We start from the raw sequence: 19,486 nt of genomic DNA on the forward strand, positions 1-19,486 counted from the left end.
TATAATAAATATTTCTTTTTTTTTAAAAAAAAGAACACTTTTGACTTACAAGAAGCTTGGATTAATACATACATTAATAATTTATAACTCTGATTTTTTATAAGAATCTGCCGTCGCTATTCATTTTAAAAATTTTAACTCAAAATTTATGATTAAAAATAAAAAAATCTTATTCATCTCACACAACCGGATCCTCTTTTGCTTTCATAACTACTACTATTGAACTTTCTAACTTGGAGTCAATTTTCAAAAACAAATTCTGTGACCTTATTAACCCATCTTTTTCTTTCTTTATATCTAATCAAGTCGTGAATGGTGGAGGGAAGATTTTTAGAAACATTAATTAATAGTACAGTTATTACACATCATCTTTTAATATTCATGATGATTATGACTGAAAATAACTGACTTTTCACTCCCCCCACTAGTGTAGCATATTGGTCTGTTTTAATTATTTTTCAAGAACTTTTGATTAGGAATTGATGTAGATGTTATTGCTGGATGGTGGTTGTAATGGAAACTTTTAATTAATGAACCAATTGTGATAGTGATATTCTTGAAAAAATTATGTCTATTACTAACCAAGTTGGTAATCTACTTTCTACATTTCCATCATTGAAATTTTTTGTATTTCATTTAAAGTGAGGTAAATGGTAAAGCCAAAAAAAAGAAGGTGAAACATGACAATTTCTCAACAACAATATAGCATGTGTAATTATTAATATGAGTTGTGGTGTAGTAGTGAGACTGCTTCATCATAATCAGAGGTCCCAATTCAAGTACTGGGTATGGAGAAAAACCTGTTTGGAGCGCCACCCCCGAATGGGTCCTGAAGTATGCGATCGAAATTTAATCGGGGTTCCACGGGCTTTGGACACTGGCTGAAAAATCGAAAAAAAAATATGGCAGGTGTAATTTTATATGTGGAGTTTGAAAATGGCGGTGTGCATGCAATCGTACTCAAGGTAGAGAGTTTGCTTCTGATAGATTCTCAACTCAAATAACACATATTATTGAAAAACAAATACAATAAGGAAGAAGCAACAATAAAAAATATGACAACTGAAGCAAATGAAACAACATGTTATACTAAAATTGAAAAATAAGCTAGTATGAGAGTAATAATACCAATAATAATAAATAAATTAGACAATATTAACCTTCTATCTTAATTCTCGACCTTCATATCTTTATATTTAGGGTCATGATCTTCAATTAAAAAAAAAGAGTATGACCCTTTTTTCCAAATATAAATGAGTTTTTTTAGTCTCAATATTCTTAGTACCCTTACAACTTTTGTATATTCAAATGGTATGGTTACATCAAATCTTAACCTCATAAATAGGGTGGCTCTAGATATCTTTTTGTCCCTTAAAAATTAGAATAAGAAACTTTTTTGAAAAAACATAATTGAAAAATTGTCTTGTAATTGTAAGTTAAAGAATTAGATTATTATATTGAATGTGTACGTGACAACACAAACTTAAAATTAACATGTATTTACATATAACATGAGTGACTTAATGACTAATTTCTTGATATTGACATGGAATCTCGAGTATTACTTCTATGGATTATTTCTTGTTTTAATTTTCAGAATTTATGCAAGAACAATCAAACGTAATGGCAATTTTATGAATTTGAATGGTTTCATATGCAAAATGTCAATATTTAATGATTGTTCCATCAAATATTTTAATTGAATCGATGAAAAAAGAAAAAATATTCAATAGCTATTTATAATGCTTTAATAGAATTTATTTATCATCATACATTTTTTTCGTGAACTAATTCGATCAAAATGAGATGGAAAAATCAATGCTTTGATAGTGTCTTCACTTTTCCACTTTCCACTTGAAATAAGGGGAAAAGAAAAAGGATAATCATATGGTATCCAAAGTTAAGAATATGATATGAATTAGATATGTCTGGCAAGAATCAATTTCCGATAAAAAAAAATATATTTTAATGTGTATTAAAATAAATGTAAGAAGCCACCCAAACATTCTTATTTGTTAATTGAATTATTTTAACATTTGTTTTATCAAACCATAACAAAAAAAAAACTAAATACTCCTTCAAAGTATTGTCTAGAAGCTAGGGGAGCTCAAGGAGTCAACCCTATTTGTTGACAAAACTATTAAAGTCAAAATTAGGTATCTAATTTGGACCTCAGCTTAGACTTTCAACTCAATTATTTAAAATATAATAATAACGAATAATTGATGAATATGGCCCCAATTTCAGGAATTTTTATATATTTCTTTCTATTTTTAATTATATATTTAGAATTTTTTTCATATCAAACGAATTTATATATTTTAGATAATGATATTTGACTGGAGACACATTTTAAAAACATAAATTTGACTTGGATTTCATAATTAGTGATCACATAAGGAATTAACTATTCATTTAATCGTTGAAAAGTTAATTTTTTTTTTTATAAAATGTATTTTCCTAAATTAATTGTTCAAAAGAATAATATTCTAAAAAATCACTGAATATAGTAGTTCATATATATACAATATAGATAATATAATATTGGAACCTAATATCGAGTAAACAAGAAAATGAAATGAGATTGGATCTGTTTAAAAGCATGCTATTGAAATGTTAGCCATTTTTAATCATTGAGAAATCCACTACATTTGAGATAGTTCCTCTTTTTTTTTTTTTAGGAGGTAATTGGGGGGTCAGAATTTTCAAAATTTGAATTTGATGTACAACAAGTACATTTATAAGAAAACATAAATGTGTTCAACCAAAAAAAAAAAAGACATAAATGTGTGTGCGTGAGAAAGAGGAAAATTAAATCTGGAAAAATGAAAAGGAGCGTTAGAATTATTATAGTAGTAGTGGAAGAGGACTGATATTTCAGCATCAAATTAAAGCCATTTACTTCTTTTGCCCCAAAATTCATTAATTTCCTAAATATTATAGATAAAATATTAAATTATTGGGTAACATTTAAAATAACATATACTTCTTCCATTCATTTTTACTTGTCTATTATATTAAAAATAGATATTTATATAACTTTTTTTGCGAAATAGCAACCTCTAGAGTTAATTTCGATGCACAAAACATCCTGCATTAATAGAGTTCGAAAAAGGACTACATCTCAGAAGGTGTGATGTAAATACTCTACCTTAATGAAATATTAGAGTTTGAACTTGTGATATAAATAACTTTACCGTTGCGTTAAGACTGCCTTTTTATATTATCGACCCCTGTGTGGACGAGTTAAAATATTAAATCCGAATTTAGCTTAATCTCGAAAAATTACCTCCATGTTCTCGAATACCTTTATAATTTATAATATATGCTATTTGCATATTTAAATTCCATTTGGGGTGAGACCATGATATGTTGGGATATTTTTATTCTGTAGACAATAACAGCTTTCATTTCCACATGAATTATTAAATATACTCTTACTATATGGTGTAAATATTGCAAATGGAATTCAAAATCTGGCCGCAAATACAAGTTTGAATTAGACAAGGGAAAGGCAGTAAGAGGGACCTGAAAATGAAAAAGAGATTAAAAGATTTTAGGAATTATATAGTATTATTCAGATTGAACAAACTTGTAATACTCAACAATTAATAACTTATAGTGGTTGATGCAAATATTTTTTAAATACTAAATGTATTTGGTATGGGAAAAAACAACATTTTTTTTCTTCATATTTTGTTAATCAAAATGTGATTTAGAATTATTATTTTTAAGAAAACAAATTTCTTAAAAATTAAAAAAATAATTTTATTAAAGCAAGCATGGAGCAAGTTTCATAATTAATATTATCTCCCCCCCAAACTCCCCCTACCCCTTGCAACCCCCCTTCCACTCCTATCTCATAATGTTTTCATATAGTACATGTGAATATTTTTGGCATAATATTTTTTTATTTATTTATCAAATACTAAAAAATATTATTTATTGTTCAAGAAAATATTAAGAGACATTTTCCTTCCTATCAAAGGTACCCTTTATTAGTGTATATGACTTAAACTTTGAATTTATTGGCATAGTTAGAAAAATAACTTTTAAAAATGAGGAAATAAGCTAAAATTTCAAATTTAAGACTCTAAAATTAAATAAAGTTGTTGAGTTCTTAATAATTTAGTTAGGCATATTAAATATATAAATTTACATCAAAATTATTAAATTATATAAATATAAATTTGCTTCAAAATTATTAAATTCTATCGAATGCTTAATACAATACAGATAATGTTATATCTAGGAATGTGCATGCATGTGTCAGACACTATGCTCAAAAGTCTTCCTTTCTGTATTTCAAATGACTAACTCCCTTTTCTCTTTGACAATTCACACCAATAAACTCCCCCATTTTCCTTTTTCTCTACTGTGAAACACCATTGAAATCCCAATGCAAAAGCTCACTAGTACTTCATAAAGAACTCAACTTTTCACTCAAGTCTGAAAGATCATAAAATTCAGAAAAATGGGTGTTAATTATTTTCTGTTAACTTTTATTTTTATTCTGTTTCTTGTTGAATTTTCTTGCATAGAACCTGTTTGTGGAAATGCTGAGGTGAGAGCTTTAATGGAGATTAAATCAGCTTTGGACCCAGAAAGCAAGAAACTTTCTTCATGGACAAGTGATGGTGATCCATGTAGTGGTTCTTTTCTTGGTGTCATTTGTAATGAACATCATAAAGTAACAAATATTACATTGACAAACGGAGGACTTACTGGAAAATTGTCACCAGCAATTGCTGAGCTGAAGTGTCTATCTGGTCTTTACTTGCATTATAATTCTTTAACAGGGGAAATACCAAAGGAACTTGGGAATTTGACTGAGTTGAATGATCTTTATCTCAATGTGAACAATCTTTCTGGTATTATACCACCAGAACTTGGAAAGATGGCTAGTCTACAAGGTTTGTAGCCTTTGTAAATATCTTTCTGTTTAATTTAGATGGAGATTGCTTCTTCTTTTTTCTTAGATGCCACCTTTTTGCTGCTTTGGTGACTCGATCTCAATTTATCTGTCGTGATTTCTAAAAATAGCTGTCTCATTCAACTATTTTAAATAATTGTTCTTGAAGATCCTGTTTTAGTGACTCGAACCAACAACCTTAAAGTTGGAGGTAGAGGGTGCTTACAACTTGATCAATCCCTCTTGTCAGGGAAATTACTTTCTGTTTCATTCTACTGTTTTTTTTTTGTGCTGCTGAATAATGAGTCTACAAAATTTCTTAGAGATTTATATAGATTTTTTTGGTTTTATAAAGGAAGAGCTTTGTGTGCAGTGGTGGTTTTTCTTTTTGGCTTTCGTCTGAAGAGAGTGCAATTGAATTCCCTTTGTTCAATAATTGTACAGTGCAAATTTGATTGAAAATAAACTTTTAGTATATATATAAATTGTTGAATTACCTCATATGAGGAAATCTTTAAGGACAACAGTAGAAGTGGCTCAAAATGGCTTTAGGTTTCAGATTCGAATTCCAAGTATCCCTTGTTAGAATTCCTACTTCTGCCACTGTTGCACCCCCACCCCCTTTTTCTGGTCTTTATTCTTTCTTGTTAATTATATTCTTGGTCTGCACAGCATACTGAAATTTCTTTATTATGAGGTGACAAGAAATACAAGAATTTTTTTGATCCTTTTTTCCTTTTATACAATGATGTGTGTTCTAAGGTGATTTGGGCATTTTGTTGTTCACAGTGCTGGACTTGAGTTGTAACCAGTTGACAGGGAGCATACCAACAGAGATTGGGTTCTTGAAGAAATTGAGTGTTCTTGAATTGCAACATGACAGGTTGACAGGTGAAATTCCAGTGAACTTAGGAAACCTCGGGACCTTGAAAAGGTTATATCTGGGATTCAATCAGCTATCTGGTCCGATTCCATTAAAATTAGCTGCTTCTCCCCAGTTGGAAGCTCTAGAAGTACAAAATAACACCCTCTCTGGAGTTGTTCCTCCAGGTTAGTTGCCCTTTTTGAGTTCTCAACATTTTATTAATCCTTTTTGCCTAGTTCTTGAAGTTATATCTTTTGAATGTGTTCTGATTAAACCTCTTTTTTCTCGTTTTTTTGAACTGATTTGAAGCTCTAAGGAGACTGAATGAAAAATTCAATTTTGAAAGCAATCCTGGTTTATGTGGTTCTGGATTTACTTCATTGAGAGTTTGCACTTTCTGGGATCATGTCAATGTGAATCAAGGTGGTTCTGATTTACCTGATTCCAAGAATAACGGTGTCCCTAAAGATGTCCCAGGAGCTGCTCATATTAGTCCGTTGCATTGTAATGGAACTCATTGTTCAAGATCATCAAAATTTCCTCAAGCAATTATTGTTGCTTCAGTGATTACAGTCACTGTAACTTTGGTAATAGCTGTAGTTTTCGGTATATTCAGACGAAGAAGACTTAAACAAAAAGTAGGAAACACGAGTGATGCATCGGATGATAGGCTTAGCACTGATCAGGCAAAGGAAATATACAAGAGAAGCCCTTCTCCGCTACTTACTGTTGAGTACTCAAATCGTTGGGACCCTATGACCCCTGAAAAGAGTTGCAACAGCATGTACAATGAGTTCTTAAATGGATTCAAGTTCAATTTGGAAGAGGTTGAGTCTGCAACTCAGTATTTTACAGATTTAAATCTATTGGGACGGAGCAATTTCTCTGCTGTCTATAAAGGAATTTTAAAAGATGGATCTATAGTAGCTGTAAAAAGCATCAGTGTGACAAGTTGTAAGTCGGAGGAGACCGAGTTCATGGAAGGATTGAGCTTATTAACCTCCCTGAAGCATGAAAACCTTGTCAAGCTAAGAGGTTTCTGTTGTTCAAAGGGAAGAGGTGAATGCTTTTTAATATATGACTTTGCCTCTAAAGGGAACCTCTCTCAGTATCTTGATGTTGATGTAAACAGAAACCATGTTCTTGACTGGTCCAAAAGAGTTTCAATCATCAAGGGGATTGCAAAAGGTTGGTCTTCTTTGCTTTTGTTCATCATTACATCTTTATTGAACTTCAAAACAACTCTTTAACATTCTCTGCAAATTTTTCAGAATATTTCAAGTTAGGAAATAATTATGGTTGTATAATATTTTCCCCAGAATGTGGTCTTTTAGGAGTTCCACTGCATAGGCAGTTTATTACCACTATAGTGCTTCTCACAGGATGTGATTGTAGATCCACTGGCATGGCTAATCAGTGACAAAGTCAGGATTTTCAGTAAGGGAGTTATATATAGAAGAAGTAAAAAAAGGGCAGCCCGGTGCACTAAGGCTCCCGCTATGCGCAGGGTCCGAGGAAGGGCCTGACCACAAGGGTCTATTGTACGCAGCCTTACCTTGCATTTCTGCCAGAGGCTGTTTCCAAGGCTTGAACCCGTGACCTCCTGGTCAATGGCAGCAACTTTACCAGTTACTCCAAGGCTCCCCTTCTATATATAGAAGAAGTAAACACACAAATAAGTCGAGGGGGTTCAACCTCTACTATATTTATTCATGAAAAATGATTTCAGTGTAATTTTCCGCCTACCCCTCGGCCTTACCTGGTTCTACCCGTATGGTTAATGCATTATCAAATTACTCCCTCTGTCCCAAAATAAGTGTCGCTTTAGCTCATTTCATGTCCAATAGGAAAAAATAATAAACTCTTGGTATAGTTCACTGAGTCACCCCTATTTATTAGATGTTTTCTAAGAATTGAGCACTATTAGAAAGATTAGTTCTTTAATATAAAGGTATAGCTGGAAACAAGGAGTACTATTTTTTGTCTTGAATTCCTAAATCAACAATTATATTGGGACAAGTTTTTTATGCTAAAGCGACATTTATTTGGGACGGAAGGAGTAATATGAATACAGAGAAAGATTGAAATTATTGCCAGGTTCAAACTTAGTTGTGGGACAGTAATTGTTGTGTCGTCAAAGAAGACCAGAGAAAGGTTGCCAATTATTGCTTTAATTGAAAATTCAAGTTTCCTTGCCATCAAGGGAAAAGTAGGACATGTCTTAAAGAACCAGATTAATATGTGCATTTAATAGTTGTCCTGTTTTCACTGTTTCAAAACCAGTGCCTTTGATTTGATTAAAGATGAAGTAGCAGAGTTGCACCATCACTGCATTAACTTCAGTTTTTCATTTTAGAAACAACAGGCAACAGATATTTGAGCTAAGTTTTAGTATAGCTAGGGTCTCTAATTAATAAAACCTTTATTACACTATGATGGTGAATGATTTCAACTTACCATTTATATTTTTTTTGTGAGAATCAGGGAAGACTTGCACATGTTTTTTTGCATTCTATTGTAATATGATTCCTTCATATTTCCTTTTGACTAATAGCGATCGTTTTGCATCTTTCTAACAGGACTAGGATATCTGCACAGCTCCGAACCAGACAAACCTTCCATGGTTCATCGCAACATATCCGTGGAAAAAGTCCTCCTGGATCAACAGTTCACTCCACTAATATTGGACTGTGGTTTACTAAAGCTACTTGCTGATGATGTTGTTTATTCTGCACTTAAGGTCAGTGCTGCACTTGGATATATGGCTCCTGAATACATTACAACTGGCCGATTCACAGAAAAGAGCGATGTATACGCATTTGGAGTAATTATCCTTCAAGTACTCTCTGGTAAAGGACTTCTGGACTACTCAATGAGACTTGCAGCTGAATCTTGTAACTTTGAGAACTTCATTGACCCTAATCTCAAGGGAACATTCTCCGTAAGTGAAGCAACTATGCTAACTAAACTTGCAGTAAGTTGCACTCTTGAGGATCCAGATTGCAGGCCAAGTATGGTTTCAGTAAATGAAGAATTGAACAAGTCTAGTGGTGGTTGAAAAAGGAAAAAATGAAGTCCGTCTTTTTTGTCCGCGTTGAAATTTGTTGATGATTGTTAACCATAGGGAACAAGTGCCATAGCATTAGAGCTGCAGTTTTCTATCTATTGTATTATGCAACATCACTTGATTTTCTGTATATAATGAGGCAGATTGAACAAATTCTTTGGAAGATTCCCCTTGGCGTCTTTGATTGTTGTAGCTCAGAAGAGATAAAGAGGGAGCTTATGAACTTGTACCATTATTTGATCTTTTGACAGTATTCTCAGAAGAGATAAAGAGGGAGCTTATGAACTTGTACCATTATTTGATCTTTTGACAGTATTTTAATGTCTTTTCAGGGCCAATGTTTTAATATATGCGTTCCCTTTTTGTATCGACTAATCCAAATCAGTACAGTACCTATGGATACATAAAAAATATATTGAATCGATTCTTTTGATTCTCTCCAGTGGGATGACTGCAAATTTAGCCCTTGTAAAAAAAATGGATGGATTGTGGAGTCAAGGTGCTAGAAAACTGAACAATTTTTAGGAGAAAAACATAATAGATGAATATGTTATGCATATAAGATAGTATGATTGAAATGCATGAGGTTTATGAATGTAATGTGATAGGAAACTACCTAACAAAGTGAAAAGCAAGTTCCACTGAAGCTGTGAGATCAGATTAAAAAATATTTACAAGTGAAACAAAAAATATATGTGGAACACCGTCAAGTGGCGTTGTAAATACTCAACCCTCCTTGAATTCAAGAAGCACTTTACCTGCCCATAATAGGTACACACGTGGAAAATATATATATGTGTGAGAGAGAAATGTGAGAGAGAGAAACAAAAAGGACTTTTTAGTGCATATTATATCTCTCTCCATTTAGTGATAGTAGTAACTTATCTCTCATTCATATATTTGCCAAAATGTTCATAAAGACTTGGTCTTCCAAACTCCGCTAGTTCACTGTAACCTCCAAGTGGTGATGGTAATTTGTCTCTTTTACAAAAGTGAATCAATCATAGTTATAAACCCATTTGTCCCAATCAAAGATGCACTGTTCTCTTCTCATCCCAGACTTGCCAAAGTTACCTAATTACACGGTCCAGACAGTTCTGATTAATTGCGATTGGGAATTCAAACCAGCAACATATTACATGATCCTAAGGTGGACATGTTTGCTTATTATGTCAATAACAGAATATATTTGTACAATAATATCAACTGCTACTACAAAGTTCTCTCGTCCAATGAGCCGTCTTATTCCTTTCCATTCTTCGTATCCAAGAACTGATGATCTTCAAAAAAAGGGAACTCAAACTTTAAAGGAGTTATTGCCAACTTTGGCAGGATGTGAGTGAGCAGTCAATAATTAGGTTCACTCTATGCAGCTGCAGTCTGTTCTTGTTGATCTAATAACCATTCAGCAGGCCACCACTCTGGTTTAATTGCCTTGACCTTGACATCATCCAAACCTCGTATTGTTAACGATCCTTTAAAGGCTTCATCCAAGCGCAGAAGACCCAAACCACGGGTTCCAAGGGCAGTTGTGACAGTTCCTGCTTTCTTTCCAGATGATGCATCAATTACTTCTGACCTTGGAGCAACTTTTTGTTCCACCTCTGGTTTAGAAGGAGAAGGGCGACTCGTCAATGGTTCTGAAATAGTATGAATTACTCTAGAAAACAATAAGAAAGCTACCTTTTCCACTGTCATTCACAAACTTAAGGGGAAGCAACCGTTTCCGAATGACCCCACGATGATGAGTGCGAGCAATGAGTTCTTGGCCCACATAGCATCCCTTATCAAAGCTTATTCCATTTAAACCAGAAAGATTATACTCAAGCGGCACAGCTTCACCTGTGAACAGTTATAGATCAGAAAAGTGATTCATAACAAACAAAGGCAAAGAGTTCAACTGAAGATAAATAAAAGGCTCTATAGCCCGGTTTAGGAGACAATTTCTATAGCTCTCTCAGGATCCATTTCCATACATCCAGTATTTCAGATACTTGCAGATTCTCAAATTGTCGTTTCCCACAAAATAATTGCATAGAGGAGGCTGAAAACTTGAGCAGAAAGTGAGACTTCACTATAGATTAATTAAAGTACACCTTTAGGAATCTCAGCTGAGCCTTCTGCAACTCCCTTCTCCAACCTCCACAGAAGATAATTCTCTTCGTTGGTCTCTTTGTCTGCCTCAACCAAAGGTGCTGAAGCAAATTTGAGAATATATGAGCAAGCATGTACAAGATCTACGACTAGTATAACATGTTGAAAAGACATAAAGTTTATGCTTAATCATGTAGAAATATGAGTAATTAGATGACATGACCAAGAGTAAATTATATACTAACTATAACCTGAATTTTCAAGGTCAAATTTCTGAATCAAAGAAGCATATCAATAAAGATGAAGACAACAAGTCTACACTGATCAGAGCAGGATATGGGGCTGTGCCAACTTCTGGACAAAATGAGGACAGCAAAAGAGATGAAGGATTGGAAAGGTAAGTAACCAAGACTTACGAGTTGTGTTGGATGGAAAAATGCCCCTGAATCCAAGGCAATCTAATCTGGGATCTCTATACCATAGCCACCCACAATTATTTCCTTGTGAAGATGACTGGCCAGAGCGATCAAACCCACCACCCCATCCAAGGGAAGCAGCATCTGGCTCTTCACAGGACTTCTGAGTTAAATCTTGGCCAAACCTCTGCCAGCAAGAGAAATCATCAGCCACGCTCTCTATTTCAACCTTAGACCTCAACCGATACCTGCATAAACAATATATACACACATCTTTTACAAGAGTCAAACCAATATACAATAATGACAGTAAAAGAAACTGTATCCCAAAGGACACATTTTCCGGACTTTGCCATTTCAAGCCCTCAAAAACAACAATTTTCTAATAACCAGGAAATACAGGCATGCATTCTAGATGAACCATTCCAGCAGCTAATCCAAGGGAATAATGATACATCGACTTATGATTCAATCAACTAGTCACCATTAGTCCAACTATGAGGAATTGCAGCTTGCAGCTTTCACAACTGCTTATCCTCAGGATCTTTACATCGTAACTCACATATCCATCCATAGAGGACGGATCGGTGTCACCAATATCAGTGGACCATTTCCATGTCTCATCAAAGTAGGCCTTTAATGAAAAGATCACCTAGGTTAAAGATTGCTTGAGCCGCAACTTGGCAACTTGGCTTCTGTTAATAAGAACAGAGTACTTGACAGTAGAGATGTTAAATTTAATCCAACTATGTCCAAATCCCAGGTTTTTGAGTAGTGAAATGAGATAAAACCAGTTCAACTGATCAAAGGCTTTCATGATCCAGCTTGCGGAGAATACCTGCACCTCCCTCTTTCAATTTCCACTCTAGAACTTCATGTACAATCAAAGAGGTATAAGAAAAGCATTCTGATTGTTTTGAGACCACTTCACCATCACTGCTTTGAGCCTCTCTGTTAGGACTTTTGAGACAATTTTATAAAGGCTCCCAATTGGTCTTATAGTCCTTAAACATAAGGCTCTTTTTTCTTGGGAATCCAGGCAACGAAGGAAGCATTACTTGACCTCACCATCCAACTATGTTGATGGTAGTGATGCAGGACTTCCATGATGTCTGTACTGATGGAATCCCAAGAATTTTGGTAGAAATCCATCGTTCACCCATCAGGCCCTGCATCACTCGCATCAACATGGTCGGATGGTGACATCTTTTTCTCATTGGATTTTAAGCTTTGTTTTTGATGGAGCTTTGATTTCAGTTTCTAATTTTGATTGCGTTACAAATATACAAGTAAACTGAGTTAATATGGGACATCCTCCTTTGCTGTCAATTCTATCTAAAATCAGATCAGACACTCAACAGTCAACAGTCTAGCAACTCTTTTCTAGATTCTTTAGTGCAGCCAGTATGATAAGTCAAAATCACTTTTTACATCACCACGACATCATGATGGATCTCATGCAATCCCTACATAAAATAAAGAATCATCACAAGGTATAACACTGTAATGTAAGTAAAGAATAAAGGTTAACTAAACTATTAGCTAGAGCACCTTGTATTGCAGCAAATACGATTTAGCAAACTACATCATGGCTAGAAGGAAGAAGTCTTACACATGTTTCTAGCATAAAAAAGGAAAGTAAGCTCCAGCCGTTCCAGATATCTTTGTTCATGTATCACATAGTTCTTTCATTAGAATTCGGACTTTGCCAGTAGGTGTGTTATATGCATGCATTTGACCTCTTTTGTAGGAAGAGAAATTTCAAGTTACTTTATCAACAAAAGAAAAAAATCAAGCTAATAAGTAGATTCACTCAAAAGTGATGTAAACATAGATTCATCTTAAATTTTTTCTAGTAGAAGAAATATCAAGATAATATACTATCCTTCACAGTGGTTGTACAAGGATTTTTCTTTGAAAATATCTAAATAAGTTCTGATGAATGTGCCAATGATGATAGAAACTAAGATCTATATCACATCTTTTCTAGGAAAGAATCTTCAACAGAATACATCTTACTTTCCAACATATACTGGTTGGAAGAACTATTTGTCCCTTCAAGCTTCTCTGTATACCTAACTGCATAATAAATACAACATTCGACTTGCATTTACTAATTCAGGCATCTAAGAAGTTTTCTTTTGATCCTGGTTTCCATCTGAGGTAATTTATTAATGGTTGGTTCATCATACTGATTTGATGGTTACTCTGCAGGCTTCTACCACACATGCCCTTAAAGTAGGTCTTTTAGAAACATAATAGCTATACCAGCAAAGCTGGAGTCAACCACCCCCGTCTTTGCTCAGGGAGTAGATCTCTTTATCACTCGGCTTGTTCCGTCAAGGACCTATGACTCTCTCACTGAAGATTTCAATTATGCATTGCTTCTCATTACAATAGTTGCCCTGGTTATTAGCAATATTTGTAGCATGGATTTGGTCTGAGAGGAAAGAGCTAGAGAAGTGGAGGCGAGTCAACTCCATTAGCTACTTCAACCTTGTGTTAGATAGGAGAGTGTGGAGCTCACGTATTAGGGTAGGAGGTTAGTAGATAGTAAGAGGTTAGTAGATAGTGGAGTGTTGTCTTGCTTTTGATTTCTATCATCATCTATTGTTTCTTATGGTTATGTTATCGCACTATTTTGTTACTGTTACAATTTCCTAACTAGTTGCTATGTTTCCGTCACTCACTTTCTTTTTCAAACCTACTATCATTTGCTATCGTACACAGCCTTACTCTGCAATCTTTTGTAGGAGGCTATTTCCACCACTTGAACTCACAACCTCTTGGTCATGGAGGTCAGGTGACAACAACTTTACCTATCACCGATGCTCCCCTTCTTATGAATGCAGATGATTCATCATCTAGTTTATCCTTAAGCAACAATTAGCTTATCAATTTCATGCTGATACACCAAAGCTACATTTACAATTAACTTCAATTTCATATGCAAAATGACATAAAGCTCAAAACTTGAAAACTCACTTTTTCAGTGTCTGCAGGAGCTCGTCCAATTCAGAGCCATCAACATCAGCAAACAATTCCAGCTCCCCAGGGTCCGGGCCGGGCCTGGAACCAGTCCGATCAAGCTTATCATCAGCCCGAGGCGGCCTGTACAAGAACATATCGTACAAAAACCTTCCTTGAGGAGTCAAAAGAGCAGCATACACCGGAGGAACCGAAACAAAAGGGGCATTGGTAGTGGTTAAAGTGGTCCTATCTTCGGGTTGTGGATCCACTAACCTCCGAACATCGTTGGTAACAAGGCCCTGAAGGAATTTAACGGTTTCGGGTCCGGTGAAACGGATAACGGATCGGGTCTTGAGAAGTGAAGCCATGGGTCCTGCATTTTCGAGCTGGGATTGATGAGAGAAGCGTCTGTATGAATTGTTAATAGTTGAATTTTTGGGTATCAAGAAGGGAAGAGATTGTTTGAAACGATACATTGCTGGCGGCGATGGTGCTTGTGGAGCGGTGAAGATCGCCAGTATATGGAAATTGGGTCTTGGACACCTGGATTTAGACGGTGCTACGTGTTGAATACGGAAGGAAGTTAGGTGTTAGGTGTTCGATAAAATTCCCTACAGAAAATAAATTAGACAGCTTCCGGAAAACTTACTCGCCGTTCAATAATATTTGTCCAATATTTATTTAATTTTATCATATCACACTTTTAATATAATAAATATAATTTTTTGAAAAATATAATAGAAAAATGACTAGTAATTAATGATAAGAGTAAATTAGGAACTAAATTAAAATTATCTCTTGATTTCATAAATTGGACAAGTATTGTTTAACATTTATTTTTAGTATAATGGACAAGTAAAGATGGATGGAGGGAGTACTTTGTTATTAAATATTACTCCCTACATCCCATAATCGTTGTCAATTTAAACAATCTAGAGAAAATCAATTATATCTTTTTCCAACTTTGCCCTTAATTAACATTAATTATTCTAGAATAAATATGCACATAAATAAATAAAGATTAAATAATTAATAAGGGGTATTTTAGCAAATAACGTTCCTAATTCATAATTTCTTAAAGATTATGCATAACCTTATCATGACAATTAAAATGGGAGGGAGGAATATTTAATATTTAATTCATTTTCAAAAATATTAAATTTAAAAATATTCAGAAGATAACATTACCCCTATTTAATTATTTTTTTAAAAATTGTATCAAATTAATAGTAAATAACTATTATTGGACTACCAATTTAAAAGTTGAATAAGATGTCAATCTCTTTATATCTTTATATCTATACTTGTTTTTGATGTATTTACTTTATGATTTAATTTCATAATTATTCTTCGTATTTAATGTATAGAGAAACGGATTAGATTGAAATTGGTCGAATTATAAATGGGTTAAACCATTTTGTATTCGTCTATGTTTGTTCACAAGTTAAATGTCATGTATATGCTGCAAACTCATGGGACGTAAAAAAAAAATAGTATGTGTTTTATCCAAAATAATTTTCTTTACGTAGATATTATTTTATTTTATTTTCATTTGTTGATAAATCGCATCATAGTTTGAGAATGAATCATATATATTCTCTTTATGTTTCATAACTTTGTTTAATTAGTGAGCAATTAATGTGGGATGATTTGAAAAATCTAAAAGGATTTGATCAACTAAGTTCGAGCTATGTATCATCAAAACTTATAATCTAACGTAATATTAATTGATGAGAGTGTACCGCATAATCAGTAATTCAATATTGATTTAATTCTTACTATCCTCCTTCATCATTTTAAGATTTCTCAATGAAAAAAAAAAATGTGCAACTTACATATTTGATTTGCCGATCAAAAAGAAAACCAATTATATTTATTAGTTAAATATGTAATAAATATGTACGATTTTTTATTAAAAATATATATTTTATGTATATCATGTTACAAAATACGTAAAAAATATATAGTTGATTGACTATTATTTTAGTAAACGATTGTATATCATCGTAATTTCCCAAAAAGAAAATCTCAACTTGTGCAACACGACCTAACCTGTTGGGTCCCTAATCAAATTGCTTGCGTGCAAAGAATTAGCCATTAAAATTCTAAAGTAAGATTAATTATTTAATTAGCATTTGAACATTATTTTCCAAGCTACCAAATCCGTGTACTAAAACAAACCAGATGTTTTCTAAGACTACTCTCTCCATCCATCTTTACTTATTTATTATTAACTTTGCACAATTTTTAAAAAATTATAAATAGAACGGTAATTTTATCATATCACCTGTTGAATATAATAAATATAATGTTTTGAAAAATGTAATTGAGAAATGATTATTAATTAATGATAAGGATAAATTAAAAACTAAGTGTAAATTATCTTTTGATTTTATAAATTGAATAAGTACTGTGGCACATCTATTTTTAGTATAATAGACAAATAAAAATAGATGGAGAATAACTTTTTTCAACTATTCTGCAGAATATAACAACCCAATAATAACTAACCAAATTCAATATTTTAAAATTAATGAAACCATGGTAGTTAAACTTGGGCTGTGATTTCCAGTTACATCATCATGTTTGTTTGTGCATAATCCGATTAATTAAAATAAAGATTGCAGCTTGTGTAATTATGTTATTGTAATATAAGGTCCATTTCGGATAAATTTAGTAATCTAATTAACTTTTAATAAATTTCAATCATTACATCAACTTCTTGGCGGGCTGCTTAACAAACTCTATCCAATAATTATTATTGTGATACGTTTATTTTGATTATGTTTTTGTTTTATTTAATTTATTCACCATCACCCCTACTTAAAAAGTATTAACAATCTTATCAAAGGATTAAATTAAATTTGTGTTAAAAAGAATTTTCATTTTTTAGTGATTAATATCTCATAGTTGAAGGCTTGAAGCAAGTTGCAAACCTATAGTGACACGATCAAGTGGGATTAATTAGTGCTATGGGATATTAAAAGTGGCTTTGCACACATATCACTTAAATATTGAAAATTATATATGTATTAAAGTAATTTTTCTATATTTTGTCACAAAAAGTTACTTTTCTATAATTATGTCATATCAAAAATCATTTTTTGTAAATTTTTTTGATATCTTATCCTTGATTTGACATTTATAATATTCACGAGAACTTAAATAATCGCAAAATTAACAAAACAAAAAAAAACTCAACAAAAATTGCATTGGGCGCTAATCTCATGAGAAAATTACACACATAGTGACATATATATAACTTTCAATAGATGAATGACCATTTAAGTAATGAACTCATCCATTTAATAATTTTCATATTGCAACAACTACAGAAAAGTTATATATAACCTTAATTTGGGATGAGTTTTAATTAATTACTATAGTAACTACGTAAGAAAGAAAGAAAGAAAGAAAGGGGGAAAAGAACGTATATCACTTTGAGAAAGAAAAGATCGTATATACAACTTGTCAAAAACTGATAAATTTAACAAAGTCGCACGCACTTATCATGATATCAAAGTGATTGGTGCCATGACATATTTGTGTCTAGAAAAATGTAAATGTTTGTATATACCTCCTATTAAAGTCAAGATTTTCACTAAAAAATATCAAAATATAAAGAATTAAATTCACACAGAAGTTAAAGAGTGTCATATATAATATATTATATATGCATAAATAATTATTTTTATATAGCTCTACAATATAATTTTTTTGATTAAGAGGTATCGATTGACATCCATAAGTACATATGGATCCACCACCGCATTTATATTATATAGTGTTTTTAATTTATATATGCGAAATAAATATTTTTTACATAACTAAGAATGTATTTTTTTAATCTATATATTTCTTAAAAGATCTGTTCAAGCTAAAAATATCATATAATATTTTTGAAAATATTAATATGGATTATATATCTCTTTGACCTTGTGGTATATATGTTGAGTGTAAAGTGTAAACTCACAAAATAATTGTGATTATCTGCTAAATTAATACAATGTTGATAAGCTTTAGCTATATATCGACCTCTCCTTACTGAAATAATTATTATATAGTCAACATCTCTCTATAACAGCCGATTTCTATAATAACATTTTATTATAATTTGTCAATTTTTTAAAATTATTTTTTCATGTTATGTTATGTTATATTATATGTTTTCTATGATAGTATTTCACTAATAACCAAAAAAATATTTTTAAAAAATGATAATGTTATAAAGAAATTTGACAATATAAAAAATTATTATCAATAATATGTCAAAGATTCGATAAATGTATTGAAATCTCTCATTTTCACTTCAATTGACTTTGAGGAAGTAGAATATGTCACTATCCTTCCTTATAATAAAAAATACTTGAATATTTAATAGTACTATGTATTTCAGTTTGGCAGAGAAATATTTTTATAAAAAATAGTTAGAAATGTAAAAAACTAGAGTGATGATTGAAAATGCGTTAAATGAATCTTGAAATAAGATAGAGTGATACTTATTCATATTAATTAACTAATTTCAAGTGTTAAAGGAAAAAAAACTTTTCTAATTCAATAACTAGCAAATTATATGATAATCAGATAGTAGTTAAATATAATATTGTTTAATATTTCTAAATTAATATTTTTAATTTCTACATACAATTTTTTTTTCATAATACATGCATGTTGACTTTAAAAGATGGAAGTAGCCGAGATGAGAATGTTGAGTTGGATGTGTGGGCATACCAGGAGTGACAGGATTAGAAATGAGGCTATTCGGGACAAGGTAAATGTGATCTCGGTGGAAGACAAGATGCGGGAAATGCAACTGAGATGCTTTGGACATGTGAAGAGAAGAGACACAGATGCCCCAGTGCGGAGGTGTGAGAGGTTGGTCATGGATGGTTTCAGAAGAGGTAGGGGTAGGCCGAAGAAATATTGGGGAGAGGTGATTAGACAGGACATGGAACAGTTACAACTTAACGAGGACATGACCTTAGATAGGAGGGTGTGGATGACTCATATTAGAGTAGAAGGTTAGTACATAGTCTCGTTATTCTTCCGTATTAGTAGGCGCATCAGCTTACTATAATTTTTTGTGCTCTGACTTCTGTTAGTATCTCTCTGTTACTTTCTGTACTTTGATTTCTCTATTTTATCTGTGTCGCTTTCGTTAT

At 32.5% G+C, this 19,486-nt stretch overlaps 2 protein-coding genes across 2 annotated transcripts; one reads left to right on the forward strand and one right to left on the reverse strand.

Moving 5' to 3' along the window:
- Nucleotides 1-4,233: 4,233 nt before the first annotated feature.
- Nucleotides 4,234-9,146, forward strand: LOC129889911 (LRR receptor kinase BAK1). Its single transcript, XM_055965383.1, has 4 exons — nt 4,234-4,913; nt 5,702-5,962; nt 6,087-6,965; nt 8,357-9,146. Exons 1-4 carry the CDS (start codon nt 4,475-4,477, stop codon nt 8,833-8,835), a joined length of 2,058 nt encoding a protein of 685 aa, XP_055821358.1. The 5' UTR covers nt 4,234-4,474; the 3' UTR covers nt 8,836-9,146.
- Nucleotides 9,147-9,914: 768 nt separating this feature from the next.
- On the reverse strand, nt 9,915-14,922 carry LOC129889912 (putative transferase At4g12130, mitochondrial). The gene is made up of 5 exons (XM_055965384.1): nt 14,340-14,922; nt 11,355-11,602; nt 10,941-11,039; nt 10,528-10,686; nt 9,915-10,448 (listed from the first exon to the last, which is right to left on the reverse strand). The coding sequence occupies exons 1-5, from the start codon at nt 14,798-14,800 to the stop codon at nt 10,210-10,212; spliced, it is 1,206 nt and encodes a 401-aa protein (XP_055821359.1). The 5' UTR covers nt 14,801-14,922; the 3' UTR covers nt 9,915-10,209.
- Between the last annotated feature and the right edge of the window lie 4,564 nt (nt 14,923-19,486).

The sequence above is a fragment of the Solanum dulcamara genome, chromosome 5, assembly GCF_947179165.1.
Source record: "Solanum dulcamara chromosome 5, daSolDulc1.2, whole genome shotgun sequence".
In the NCBI taxonomy this organism is placed as follows: domain Eukaryota; kingdom Viridiplantae; phylum Streptophyta; class Magnoliopsida; order Solanales; family Solanaceae; genus Solanum; species Solanum dulcamara.

Bases quoted from the DNA above. Each gene is read 5' to 3' on its own strand.
- LOC129889912 (XM_055965384.1), bottom strand. From the start codon at position 14,800: ATGTATCGTTTCAAACAATCTCTTCCCTTCTTGATACCCAAAAATTCA. The intron at 11,040-11,354 runs GTAAGTCTTGGT...AATTTGCTTCAG, and splicing joins TTTTCCATCCAACACAACTC to CACCTTTGGTTGAGGCAGAC. The intron at 10,449-10,527 runs GTAGCTTTCTTA...CTTCTAAACCAG, and splicing joins TGTGAATGACAGTGGAAAAG to AGGTGGAACAAAAAGTTGCT.
- LOC129889911 (XM_055965383.1), top strand. From the start codon at position 4,475: ATGGGTGTTAATTATTTTCTGTTAACTTTTATTTTTATTCTGTTTCTT. The intron at 5,963-6,086 runs GTTAGTTGCCCT...ACTGATTTGAAG, and splicing joins CTCTGGAGTTGTTCCTCCAG to CTCTAAGGAGACTGAATGAA. The intron at 6,966-8,356 runs GTTGGTCTTCTT...TCTTTCTAACAG, and splicing joins CATCAAGGGGATTGCAAAAG to GACTAGGATATCTGCACAGC.